Below are 14,165 nucleotides of genomic sequence, written 5' to 3' on the forward strand. Positions count from 1 at the left end.
TAAGGCTCACCGGCCTGTAATTTCCTGGATTATCCTTGCTACCCTTCTTAAACAAAGGAACAACATTGGCTATTCTCCAGTCCTCTGGGACCTCACCTGTAGCCAACAAGGATACAAAGAGTTCTGTCAAGGCCCCAGCAATTTCCTCCCTTGCCTCCCTCAGTATTCTGGGGTAAATCCCATCAGGCCCTGGGGACTTATCTACCTTAATGTTTTTCAAGACGCCCAACACCTCCTTCTTTTTGATATCGACATGACCCAGACTATCTACACTCCCTTCCCTAGACTCATTATCCACCAAGTCCTTCTCTTGGGTGAATACTGATGCAAAGTACTCATTTAGTATCTTGCCCATTTCTTCTGGCTCCACGCATAGATTCCCTCCTCTGTCCTTGAGTGGGCCAACCCTTTCCCTGGTTACCCTCTTGCTCTTTATATACGTATAAAAAGCCTTGGGATTCTCCTTAGTCCTGTTTGTCAATGACTTTTCATGACCCCTTTTAGCCCTCCTGACTCCTTGCTTAAGTTCCTTCCTACTTCCTTTATATTCCTCAAGGGCTTTGTCCGTTCCCAGCCTTCTAGCCCTTACGAATGCTTCTTTTTTCTTTTTGACTAGGCTCACAATATCCCTCGTTATCCGAGGTTCCCGAAACTTGCCAAACTTATTCTTCATCCTCAAAGGAACATGCTGGTCCTGGATTCTAATCAACTGATGTTTGAAAGACTCCCACACGTCAGATGTTGATTTACCCTCAAATAGCCGCCCCCAATCTAAATTCTTCAGTTCCTGTCTAATATTGTTATAATTAGCCTTCCCCCAATTTAGCGCCTTCACCCGAGGACTACTCTTATCCTTATCCACAAGTACCTTAAAACTTATGGAATTATGGTTACTGTTCCCGAAATGCTCCCCTACTGAGTTTAAGTTTAATACATTTCAACTTTTCTTCTTTAAACCTAAGAAAACCTGTTTGTGCTGGTTTCTTTACCTTATAATTGGAAAGAGGTGATCAAGGATACACCAAGGGGGAAGCTACAAACAGTGTGTTACAGTAAGACCAGGTGAAGGCTGAAAGAGAACCCAGACCTCTTTCTCACTTGGTCGTAACATAATAGGAAATACTGTAACAGTAACCTATCAAAATTGACAGAAGGACAAAATGTATGGGTACGAGACCAAAGCATAGAAGGAGTAATCAGCCAGAGAGGAGAATCAATGGCGATCATATTTCAGCAGATATTATAAGAAACAGGAGGAATTTTATTCCTATTCATCACAGATGTTAATCAGTCAAACATTTGGACGACCCAGATGTTGAACCTAAAATTCACAAAGCACCAGATACTACAAACCTCAAGGAAGGCCGTCCAAGTCAAGAAACAAGAGTTCAGAGAGAGAAGACCAATCTTCCGTTTTGGACAACGACACAATTAGGGAGAGTTGTGAAGCCTCCTGACAAATTGAATCTTTGATCTCAGAGACTTAGGTGGAGATGGGGTAAGATGTAGATATATATACATGGATAAAGACTTGGGGGTGCAGTAGTACAAGGATCTGAAAGTGAGAAAGTGTAAAGAATGCCTCCCACCATAATGATGTGAGAGATTACATGTGAGAGAGACTGGAGGGAGATGAAGCGTGGCTGCAGAGGAGTCACACAGAGTGGTGTGAAGCTGTACATATTCAGAATGTAATAAAAGGTTCATGATCAAAGTACAGAAGACTCAATAATCTCTCTGAGCTAGTCTAACTAAGTATGGAAGCAGACAATCTAAACACATTACAGTAACGCCACTGAACAAAGCTGTGGCAAGGGAAACTCATTCGATGTCTTCGGTAGACGAAAGCTTAACAAAGTTATCCAAGAGCATTATGTTCGCTAAACCTGGCATGAATAGTGGCTATTGGCAGGGTCCTTTGGACGAGAAGCCAAAATTACTGACAACATTTATTTGGAAGATTTTGTTTTAATCGTTTACCATTCGGTATAACATCCACACCTGAAATTTTCCACAGAACTATGTCGAACATTCTACAAGGTCTTAAAGGAGTAATATGTCATATGAACGACATCCGTCGAAGAAGATGACCAGAGGGTAAGAGCAGTTCTAACCATCTTCAAGAAGAAGGGCTGACACGGAATGAAAAGTGTGAATTCTCGAAAATATCTATTCATTTCTTAGGACACATTGTAAGTAGCAATGGCATAATGGCAGACTCACAAAAGACGAGAGCCATTGGGCAATTCACAATTCCTGCCTCTGTCCAACATCTCCAACGATTCTTTGGAATGGTGAGTCAGTTGGCAAAATTTTTACCCAATTTAGTACATGTTACTGATCCATTAAACCAACTCTTGAAGAATGATCAAGTGTGGTGTTGGAATGCACATCAAGTGCAGGCATTCTGAAGGATCAAAGAAATGCTCATATTGCCAAATGTCTTAGCGGACTATAATCTTTCACTACCAACCACCTCATCTACAGGGTTAGGGGCAGTCCTTTCTTAAGGACAGCCAGATGGATGTTGAAGACCGATCTATTATGTTTCTAGAGCGTTGTCCGAGGCTGAGAATAGATATGCTGCCATTGAGAAAGAAGCACTTGCAGTCACGTGGGCTTGCGGGAAGGTCTCAGATTAGATTATTGGTTTGAAATTTATCATTGAGACAGATCACAAATGCTTAGTTTCCTTAGTGGATGAGAAGGAAATCGTGAGCGTGCCTCCAAGTATTCATAGATTCCGATTGAGGTTGATGAGATATACGTACAAGATGGTATATGTACAAGGAAAGATACAAACTTCCGCTGATGTATTATCAAGAGCAACTGTTGACCATCCTACACAACAGGATGTTAACTTCGTGGACGAGATAGATTTGTATTCACAGTACACAGCGTCGCAATGACCGGCAGGTTAATAATAGCTCCAAGAAATTTGTCACACTCAAAAGTACGATGAGGAATGCATTTGTATACACCAATATTACACATAGGGTTGACCACAACAACATCCCAGAGATAAGATCATGAAAATCTTCTTTGAATTCAGAAACCACTTCACGATTATGGATGATTTACTGGTGCAGAACGACAGATTGGTCATTCCAATCTCACTTAGGTCAGAAATCTTGAAAAGAATACATCAGGGCTGCATGGGTATCATGGAATGCAGAGCATGGGTTCAGTCATCTGTTTGGTGGCCAGGAATATCCAGGGACATTGAACACATGACCTCAAATTGCCTGCTATGCGCAGTATAGACCAGACCAGAAAGTACCTCTTCTATCGACACCATTTCCAACCAGACCATGGGAACTTCTAGGTCTGGATTTATTTATGTATAAATGGAAAATCCTACATGTTTGTGATCAATTATTTTTCAAGATGGATGGAAGTGAAAAGGTTGTAATCAACATCTACAGAATCTGCCATTCGAGTTTTACAGGAGATCTTTGCAACGCATGATATTCCTGATGAGGTTGTGTCAGACAACGGACCACAGTTTGCAAACAAATACTTGACACAATTTGTGAGAAAGTGGGGATTTGAACATCTTACAAGTTCCCCAAGATGTCTTCAATCTAATGGAGAAGCTGAAAGAGGAGTCAGAACTATTAAGTCATTGTGGAAGAAAAATGAAGATTTTCCAACTGCACTCTTGAATTATCAATCTGCTCCATTGTTATGTGGACTATCACCTTCAGAGCAGTTCGTGGGGAGGAAGCTGAAAACTCAACTTCCTATTCTACCCAAGAAATTACTTTCAGGACTAGATGTCCAGGATTATCAAAGAGTTCAAGACAAAGAGAAGGCTTACAGGAAACAAGCTCGCAATTAAAATAAGATATTTCATACCAGAAACATACCAAAGTTGAAAGGAGAAAAGGTATGAATACGAGACTTGGAAGAGAAGGTGCAGCAATCCAGAGAGATGAAAATCATCAGAGATCATATTTCGTAACTACGTCAGAAGGTACTACAAGACGAAATAGAAGAAACCTTATCCCTATTCAGAGTCATAGAGTTATGCAGCACAGAAACAGGCCCTTCGGCCCACCGTGTCCGCGCCGGCCATGAAGCCTATCTATTCTAATCCAATTTTCCAGCACTTGGCCTGTAGCCTTGTATGCTGTGGTGTTTTAAGTGCTCATTTAAATACTTCTTAAATGTTGAGAGGGTTCCTGCCTCTACCACCCCTTCAGGCAGTGTGTTCCAGATTCCAACCACTCTCTGGGTGAAAAAACATTTCCTCAAATCCCATCTAAACCTCCTGCCCCTCAGCTTAAATCTATACCTCCTGGTTATTGACACCTCTGCTAAGGGGAAAAGATTCTTCATATCTACCCGATCTACACCCCTCATAATTTTGTACACCTCAGTCAGGTCCCCCCTCAACCTTCTCTGCTCTAAGGAAAACAACCCTAGCCTATCCAGTCTCTCTTTATAGCTGAAATGACCCAGCCCAGGCAACATCCTGGTGAATCTCCTCTGCACCCTCTCCAGTGCAATCACATCCTTCCTATAGTGTGGTGACCAGAACTGTACACATTACTCCAGCTGTGGCCTAACCAGCATTTTATATAGCTCCATCATAACCTCCCTACTCTTATATTCTTTGCCTTGCTTAATAAAGGCAAGTATCCCATATGCCTTCCTAACTACCTTATCTCCCTGTGCTGCTTCCTTCAGTGATCTATAGACAAGTACACCAAGGTCCCTCTGTACTTCCTTGGGTCCTACCATCCATTGTAAATTCCCTTGCCTTGTTAGTCCTCCCAAAATGCATCACCTGACACTTCTCAGGATTAAATTCCATTTGCCACTGCTCTGCCCATCTTACCAGCCCAACTAGATCATCCTGTAATCTAAGGCTTTCCTCCTCACTATTTACGGCACCAAGTTTTGTGTCATCTGTGAACTTACTGATCATACCTCCTATATTCAAGTCTAAATCATTAATGTACACTACAAACAGCAACAGTCCCAACACCGATCTCTGCCGTACACAACTGGTCACATGCTTCCAATCGCAAAAACAACCCTCGACTATCACCCTCTGCCTCCTGCCACTAAACCAATTTTGGATCCAATTTTCCCTGGATCCCATGGGCTCCTACCTTCTTGTCCAATCTCCCATGCGAGACCTTATCAAAAGCCTTACTGAAATCCATGCAGACTACATCAACTGCTTTATCCTCATCTACACATCTAGTCACCTCCTCAAAAAATTCAATCAAATTTATTAGACATGACAAAGCTATGCTGACTATCCTTGATCAATCCCTGCCTCTTCAAGTGGAGATTAATCCTGTCCCTCAGAATTTTTTTCAATAATTTTCCTACCACTGATGTTAGTCTCACTGGCCTGTAATTGCCTGGTTTATCCCTACTACCCTTCTTGAATAATGGTACCACATTCACTGTCCTTCAGTCCTCTGGCACATCTCCTGTGGTCAGAGACAATTTGAAAATGTATGTCAGAGCCCCAGCAATCTCCTCCCTTGCCTCATAAAGCAGCCTGGGATACATCTCATCTGGGCCTGGGGATTTATCCACTTTTAAGCCCACTAAAACAGCTCATACCTCCTCCCTTTCAATGCTAATTTGTTCAAGTATATCACAATCCCCCTCCCTGATCTCTACACCTACATCATCCTTCACCATCGTGAACACAGATGAAAAGTAATCATTCAAAATCTCACCTAGGCCCTCCGGCTCCACACACAGATTGCCACTTTAGTCCTTAATGAGCCCTACTCTTTCCCTGGTTAGCCTCTTGCCCTTAATATACTTATAAAACGCCTTGTGATTTTCCTTTATCTTGCCTGCCAGTGCTTTATCATGCCCCCTCTTCACCCCTCAGAAACAACAGTTATATATTTGGATGAATCTTATGGTGATCATGAGACCCCGAGGCAACAAGATACTACAAACCTGAGTCAAAGCCATCCGATTCGTTGACCAACACTTTCGAGAAAGAGTACTGATCTTCCGAGTCTGACAAGAACATGAATAGGGAGAGTTGTGAAGCCTCCTGATAGATTGAATCTATGATGTCAGACACTTGGGGGAAGATGGGGTAGTATGTAAAGTCAAAAACAATGAATGCATATATATTAAAAATATATATGGACAAAAACATGGGAACAGATGTAGTATAAGGGTCTGATAGGGTTAATGTCTAGAGTCAGTGAGAGTAACCCCTCCCACTGTATTGGTGATGATGCAATAGTCACATCGATAAGAGATTTGGAAGAAGCAAGAAGCATCATGAGAGGTGCTAAAAAGACATGCTTAAGAGTGTAAATACAATCTACAAGTTATTATTTAGACTTACAAAGACTCCGAGAATTCTGTAGACGAAGATCAACCGAGCATCTTAAACGCTATCAATAAAAAACAACCGTTACCCTGAAGTCTTTAACCGGAGTTGATTCTTCCACCATTGGTCTGAACTCTAAGTAATGTTAGACTGAGGTAAAAGTAGTTACGAGTCTTATAATGCCTATCGAGCTAATCTTAGCCAGAGTATCACCTGCAATGGTTTCTCTACCCATTCTGGTACAGTTACCTCTGGTGACCCCAAGGATCTCTCCTTGGCCCCCTCCTATTTCTCATCTACATGATGCCCTTCGGCGACATCATCCAAAAACTGAACATCAGTTTTCAGACGGATTATTTTTCATGCACACTTTGTGGATTGGAAATAGCAAAGACTTAGTTCAAAAGCAGAGCAGCAAATTATTTTTTTAAAATTACCAAATGGAAGGAGGTCTATGACGTGCACTTTCTTGCATGATGGATTCAGTGATACAGCTGGGACCCAAAGGGCCTGATTTACTTTCTGAAGTTGCTGCTTCTGAGACTCTGTCCCTGATCTTGTAGCAACTGGAGATGTATCTGAACGTTTCCCTGCTTTCTTTTCCCCTGTGCTCTTGGGTACTAGATACTAAATGAAGAAAAAAAAAACAGATTACATTGAAAATGCAAGATTCCAACTTAACATTTTTAAACCACTGAACTTGCTGGCACTTAGAAAGAAAGATATGTATTTCTTGGAATGGGGGAATGAAACATGCTGCAATTCAGTTCATTTTCAAACACTTTGATATTGTTTGATTTTATTTTTATTTTTGGTCCTTGCTTTTTTGTTTCAGAATTGTAAACTATCGTGTAACAATGTCACCATGCTGCAGGTCACAAGACCCACAGCTGCAAAGAACAGATTTAAAACACAAGCCTGCAGTTTTACAAGTTATAGAGAAGGAATAAACACAAAAAAGATGGAAAAAAACCTTTCCTTCCACCGGAGGTAGAATAAAAACAAATTTAATTCACAGTTTCACTCTTTGAAATACTATTGAGAGCGATACAATGAACTGCAGCACCAGTGCAACATACTGAGTTGCCCAGCATTCTCTTACACAGCACACCTCAGGCCAACACACCTTGCAGCTGCACTCATTCCTCTTCCGACAAGCACCTCAAACCCCCATCTGAACAGCCAACACTCACCCTCAGCCTATTGCCCTCTCAGAACCAGGCCTCACAAATGGTGTCCTTCTCTCCTCAGCCATTCCAAACACTCACACCTCTCTGCTTTCTCTCCTTGCAGCAGAAGACAGCACAAAATTGTTGTATTATCTCTCTCTAGATGAATACAAACAGAGCTGAAGAGAAGAAATCGAGGTTGAACTCAGAGCTTTAATGGAGACTTGTTACTAATTCAGCTCACACGTGCTAACTGTACAAGGGAACTGAATCATGATATTGCATCACTTCCTGTGATGACATACAGATTAGCATAAGCATATATTTAAATTATTATGTTTAACATACTAACAAATAAACTATCACAACAACAATAAGTGCAGAGGCCCTGGTGGGGGGTGGGGAGATGTGTGGGGTGAGGGTTCAATAGCCCTCCAGTGACAGACACCTTGTCGGCCATTGACATTCGTCCCACCTGGTCCACTGGGAAGGAGGTCTTGATCTAGGAGGCTGCAGATGTCAGCAACAACCTGCAGTGACAGCCTGAGCCTGCTGAGGAACCAGTGTTCAGACATGTTGGGAAAGCTGATCCTCTGCCTGTCGTCCCTGTCTTGGAGTCTCTCCTCCTTCCAGCTAGATCTTGGTGTCTATCCCATCTGCCCTGTGGAGAGGTATGTGGTTGAGCAGAAGGCAGCTGGTGCTGCTGGTGTTGCTCCTGTTGCTGCTGGAGCTGTTGGTGGTGGTGTGGCCTCTGCAAAAGCTGCTCCCATGCCGTGGTGAAAGCTGGCAGAAGGGAATTGCAGCTGAAGGTGAGTGAAGTGCTATTCCATGAGACCCAATTTTGCTAACCAGCCTTTTATGTGGTTCTTTTTCAAATGCTTTCTGATAACCCATAGAGACAACATCCACTGCAATCCCTTCATTCACCTTCTTTCTTACTTCATCCAAAAATTTCAATTAGATTAGTCAAACATGATCTGCCTTGTATAAATCCATGCTGGTTCTCCTTAATTAACTCAAACTTCTCCAAGTGCCTGTCATTTTTTTCCTTCATTAGAATTTTTAAAACATGACCCACCACTGATGTTAAACAGACCAGCCTGTAGTCACTAGGAATGTCCTTACACCCTGTCTTGAACAAGGGTGTCACATATTCCACTTGCCAATCCTCTGGCACCAGCCCATATCTAGGGAAGGTTGGAAGATTATGGCAAGCCCTTCCACTATCTCCATCCCCTCTTCCCTTGGCAACCTGGAATGAATGGCATCCAGACCAGGCAACTTATCCACTCTAAACATAGCAAGCGTTACCAGTACATCCTGCCAATCAATTCTCACCCCATCCATTACCTCTACCGTCTTCACATCGACTGATATTTTGTCAGCATCCTCTTCCCCTCTTCCTTCTAAAGACTGATACAAAATACTCATAAGTATTGTAGCCTTGCCCTGTGCCACTAAACATATATCACCATTTTGTTCCTAATAGGCTGCACCCTGCCTCTTACTAGCCACTTACTATTTACATGCCGGTGGAAGATTTTTGTGTTCCCTTTTATGTTAACTGCCATTTTATTCTCATATTCTTCCTTTGCCAGTTATTTTCCTCATCACCTTCCCTCTCAACTTTATAGTATTTGGCCTGGTTCTTGCTTGAAGAACTCGCCTGACATGCAACATGTACTCTCTTTTTTTATTGTTTCATCATATTCACTATTTCCCTCATCACCAATGAGCACTGACTTTGCTTCCCTTGCCTTTCCCTCTTGTTGGAATGTATCTAGTCTGTACCTGAAACCTCCTTTAACGATCACCTATTCATCCATTACAGGTTTTCCTGTCAAAATTTGGTTCCATTTTATCCTCCATCTGATTGAAATTAGCCCTCTTCCAATTTAGAAGTTCTACTTAGATTGTTCTTTTTTCTTCTCCAGTACTAATCTAAACCTTATGATACAATAATCATTCTTACCCAAGTGCTCTTCCAAAGACACTGCATTCACTTGTCCCATCTCATTCCCCAGCATCAAATCCAGCAATGCCCTAGTTGGACTGCGAATATACTGGTCAAGGAAATTCTCCTGAACACATTTCAGAAATTCTTCCCCCTCCTTTCCCTTTACTCTATCATTATTCCAATCAATATTTGGGTAATTAAAGTCAACCAATATCACCACACTTTTATTCTTGCACATCTCTGTGATTTTCCTGCAGATTTGCTCCACCATCTCTCTCACACTATTTGGAGGTCTATAGAATATCCCCAGTAGCGTCATCATACCTCTTTTGCTTCTCAACAGGAAAGAAATGGATTCTGTCCTTGCCCTCTCAAGGACTTCTGCTCTTTCCAAAACAACAATCTCTTCCCTAATCAGTACTGTCACTTCACCTCCATTTTGTCCTTCCCCATCTTTTCTGAACAGTTTGTATCCTTGAATATTACGCACTCGGTCCTCACCAATTTGAAGCCACATTTCCTTGATTGCATTACATCATATTCCCACATGGCTATTTACGCTTGTCGCTCACCAACCTTATTCACCACATTCTAAACCTGTCTTTGTATTCCTCGTGGTCCTTCTTAGTTTGCCCCTAACCAATATGGTACCACTTCCTTCTCTAGAACTGCTCAACACTCTGACTCCTTTATGCACCTTACTCCTCTTTTCTACTTATGTACGCTGGTGCCCATTCCCCTACCAATTTAGTTTAAACACTCCCCAACCACACTAGTGAACCTTCCCATGAGGAAATTGGTCCCAGACCTGTTGAGGTGCAACTTGTCCCTTTTGAATAGATGCCTCCTGCCCCAGAACTGGTCCCAATGCCCCATGAATCTGAAGCCTACCTCCTGCACATGCCTCAAGCCACACATTGATATTCCTTATCTTCCAATTTCTACTCTCGCATGACACTGGAGAAATCTAGAGATTACTACCTTCAAGGTCCCACTCTTTAACTTCCCCTGTTGGTACTGGAAGTCTGACCATATGACCTCAATACCTGCCCTCTCTATGTCATTGGTACCAACGTATACACAGCATCTGGCTCACTCCCTTCCCCCTGCAGAATATGCTACACCCTCTCTGTGATTTCCAGATTTAAAGTAATTGGCAAAAGCACCAATGGTCACATGTGATTATTTTTTTGCTCATCCAGTGGTTGTGATCTGACATGCACTGTCTGTAAGTGTAGTGGAAGCAGTTTCAATAATACATTTTACAAAGGAACTAGATAAGTACCTGAAGAGGAAAAATGAAGAAGGCTATGGAGAAAGATCAGGGGAGTAGGAGTAATGGGATAGCCCTTTCAAAGAGCCAGCACATGCACGATGGGCCAAATTCCCTCCTTCTGTATTCTTTGACTTCATAATTCTGTGAATTGTCCAACCAACTCAGCCATTCTGAATGCTTCTGCACCCATCACTAACATCAAATGTTTCCTGGTCTCCCCACCCATGTTAGTGCTTCCTGCCCCAATTGCTCATCCGTCCCAAGTATTTGCCAGCTTGTCCGCCTGCCTGTGCAGAGTTCCTTTCTGCCCCACCTACTCACCCATCCATCTGTCTGCAGAAACTGCATACTTGTCAACCCCACTTGTCTCTCTAATCACATTGCCTCCCAATGTCCCTGAATGCCTGATGCCAGTGCTTTGTTCCACTGGTATATGTGAAGCCTGGAGCCTCCCAAACTGACCCCCACACATCTCAAAAATAATGTTTGTTTCTTCGTCCCACTTTCTACTCTAAATGCCACGGAATATTTCTTTCATTGATGCTGATTATATATGAACCTTCCATTACTATACCCATGTTCCTCTGTTCCTTCTCTCTAGTTTCTTTCAACAGTCTTTTATAAATGCTTTCTGATATATGGAGATTAAAGGCTGATTCTCCCCGGCTGCTATTGACAGGAAATAAGGTTTAACATGTTTAACATTGGGCCAATGACCCATTTACAGGGGGCACAGTGGTGCAGTGGTTAGCATCACAGCTCCAGTGACCTGGGTTTGGTTCTGGGTGCTGCCTGTGTAGAGTTTGCAAGTTCTCCCTGTGACCGTGTGGGTTTCTGCCAGGTGCTGTGGTTTTCTCCCACTGTCAAAGAGTTGCAGGTTGATAGGTAAATTGGCCATTGTAAATTGCCCCTGGTGTAGGTAGGTGGTAGGGAATATGGGAATAATGTAGGAGGGGATGTGGTAGGGAATATGGGGTTAATGTAGGATTAGTATAAATGGGTGGTTGATGGTCAGCACAGACTCAGTGGGCTGAAGGGCCTGTTTCAGTGCTGTATCTCTCTGCAGGATTACTTGGTCCATTTCACTGCATTTTTGCTGTATTTATTCCTGTTCAATCTGAAGAGAAATCTCACTGTGAAACCATTTCAATTCTTGTGGTAATGCTCAGACAAAAATTCCTTCTTTTGTTTACTCACAGCCTTAAGTAACTCTTTGTCTCCTCGATGACTGTAAGATCTGGCGTTTGCTTTCATGCTTTAATTGTGAGACTTAGGTCAATTAAAATTACAGACTAAGCTGGGAGAGAAGATCTAAAAGGGACTTCCTGCTCAGACCAGCTACAAAACCACATGGGTACAAGAGTGTTTTCACAAGCTTCACAGACTTTATTAAGTTTTCCACAATAAGCAGAAAATTGTGATACTTAGCAAAGGACAGTGGTCAGCAGTTGTGATCACAATGGAACACTGGTCCTCTATCTCCGGTTAACTGGGCGCTTGTCTCTTGATTGAAGTCTATCTTCTATCTTCTTCTTGATGATGATGCGTGCTTAGTATCTTACAAATCCTTATTTTATACACTGTTCCCAGTTTAATTCAGTGTCATATTAGGTAACACCTCGTTTCTGTCCATCTGATTGGTCAGTCATTACCAAACTGCCCTTCCATGATGGTACCTTCTTGAGCCTGCTTTAGGTCATTGTCATTCGGCAGTGGGGTGGGGGGGGGGGGGGGCTCCACATTCATGCTTCCTTGCTGTTTATTCATCAACAATGACCACTTAATGAGACTGATATGCGTTTGTCCCGTTTCACAGCTATTTGGCTCGACATGTTTACAATTTTTTTACCAGTCTCCCTGGGGCAATCACAGTCTAATGTTTTTTTTAAATAAAGGGTCTTTACATAGTCTGAACTAACCCTTTCCATCGCTTCTCGACATGTCATGACTTATACAGAACTTTAGCTACCATCATGCTTTGTGGTTATGTTACACACGGAATACAATTTTAACCATTGTACTTAAGGGTATGAGAACTAAGTTCTAACAGTCCTAGAATAAAATTAACTCAATCCTACATGACTTTGCCCTGATATTCTGAAGAATTATCTGTCCAGTTCTAATCTGATGAATTTAAGAAGTGAATTCCATAAACAAACAGTTTTTATTCTGAACAGCTTTAGGACAATTTAAAAACTGAATTCTGGAAACAAATGGTTTAGATCTCCACAGATCCTGATGATGCCAATCATCTTAGCTCTGGGACATTGCTACAGGGGTTCTTCAGTACCATTCACAATACCTGAGCTGAAAAAGCAGTCCCTGTCCAGGTGCAGCAAGACCTGGACAACATTCAGGCTTGGGCTGATAAATGGCAAGTAATATTCATGCAACACAAGTGCCAGGCAATGACCATCTCCATCAAGGGAGAATCTGACCATCTCCCCTTGATGTTCACTGGTATTACCATCACTGAAGCCCCCAACATCAAAATCCTGGGGGTAACAATTGACCAGAAACTTAACTGGATCAGCCACATAAATGCTGTGGCTACAGGAGCAGGTCAGAAACCAGGAATTTTACAGTGTGTAGCTCAACTCCTGACTCCCCAAAGCCTGTCCTTCATCTATCTACAAGGCACAAGTCAGGAATGTGATGGAATACTCTGTACTTGCCTGGATGAGTGCAGTTCCAACAACTCTCAAGAAGATTGACACCATCCAGAACAAAGCAGCTCACTCGATCAGCACCCCATTGACCACCTTAAACATTCACTTCCTCCACCATCAGTGCACAATGGCTGCAGTGTGTACCAGCTACAAGATGCATTGCAACAACTCCCAAAGGCTCCTTCGACAGCACCTTGCAAACTCGTGACCTCTACCAACCAGAGGACAAGGGTAGCAGATGTATGGGAACACCACCACCTGCAAGCACCCCTCCAAGTCACACCACCATCCTGTTTTGGAACCGTATTGCCATTCCTTCACTGCTGCTGGATCAAAATCCTGGATCTCCCTCCCAAACACACTGTGAGTGTACATACACCACATGTCACATGGGCTGCAATGGTTCAAGAAGGTGGCTCACCACTTCTTCATCAGAGGTTCAAGGTGGAGCTGCATAAGCTACTTTCATGCTGCTGTGTGGCAGCTGGGAAACGCAGATCAAAGGCAAAAAGTTCAAGGTAGCATAAATTACCTGCAAAGTGTTCGTAATCAGCTCTAAATCATAGACAGCGCACTCTCAGAACAAGACCTGTGAGCACTTAGACAAAGAAGCAGCTGTCCTAGAACCTTATTTAAAGGCTTTCTCGCCTGTCAATTTCACAGCCCTGTTAATCCCCACTGGACCTTGTTGACCCTGGTGAGTTTCACACAGCCGGGGAAACCCATGTGCTGGCAGTTGGAGCCAGAGAGCAGGGTTAAACATTCAGTC

The 14,165-nt window shown here is 42.7% G+C and overlaps 1 protein-coding gene across 1 annotated transcript in view; it reads right to left on the reverse strand.

The window, feature by feature from the left end:
* Positions 1-3,944: 3,944 nt before the first annotated feature.
* LOC137371350 (rap guanine nucleotide exchange factor 2-like) overlaps positions 3,945-14,165 on the reverse strand; it is a 150,597-nt gene continuing 140,376 nt past the window's right edge. Inside the window, exons 17-19 of the mRNA XM_068033846.1 lie at positions 6,763-6,945; positions 5,938-6,000; positions 3,945-3,979 (exon numbers count right to left, since the gene is read on the reverse strand). Of these exons, the coding sequence (XP_067889947.1) occupies positions 3,945-3,979; positions 5,938-6,000; positions 6,763-6,945 (281 nt within the window). The remainder of the gene's footprint in view (positions 3,980-5,937; positions 6,001-6,762; positions 6,946-14,165) is intronic.

This window comes from Heterodontus francisci, chromosome 1 (genome assembly GCF_036365525.1).
Source record: "Heterodontus francisci isolate sHetFra1 chromosome 1, sHetFra1.hap1, whole genome shotgun sequence".
Classification (NCBI taxonomy): Eukaryota; Metazoa; Chordata; class Chondrichthyes; order Heterodontiformes; family Heterodontidae; genus Heterodontus; species Heterodontus francisci.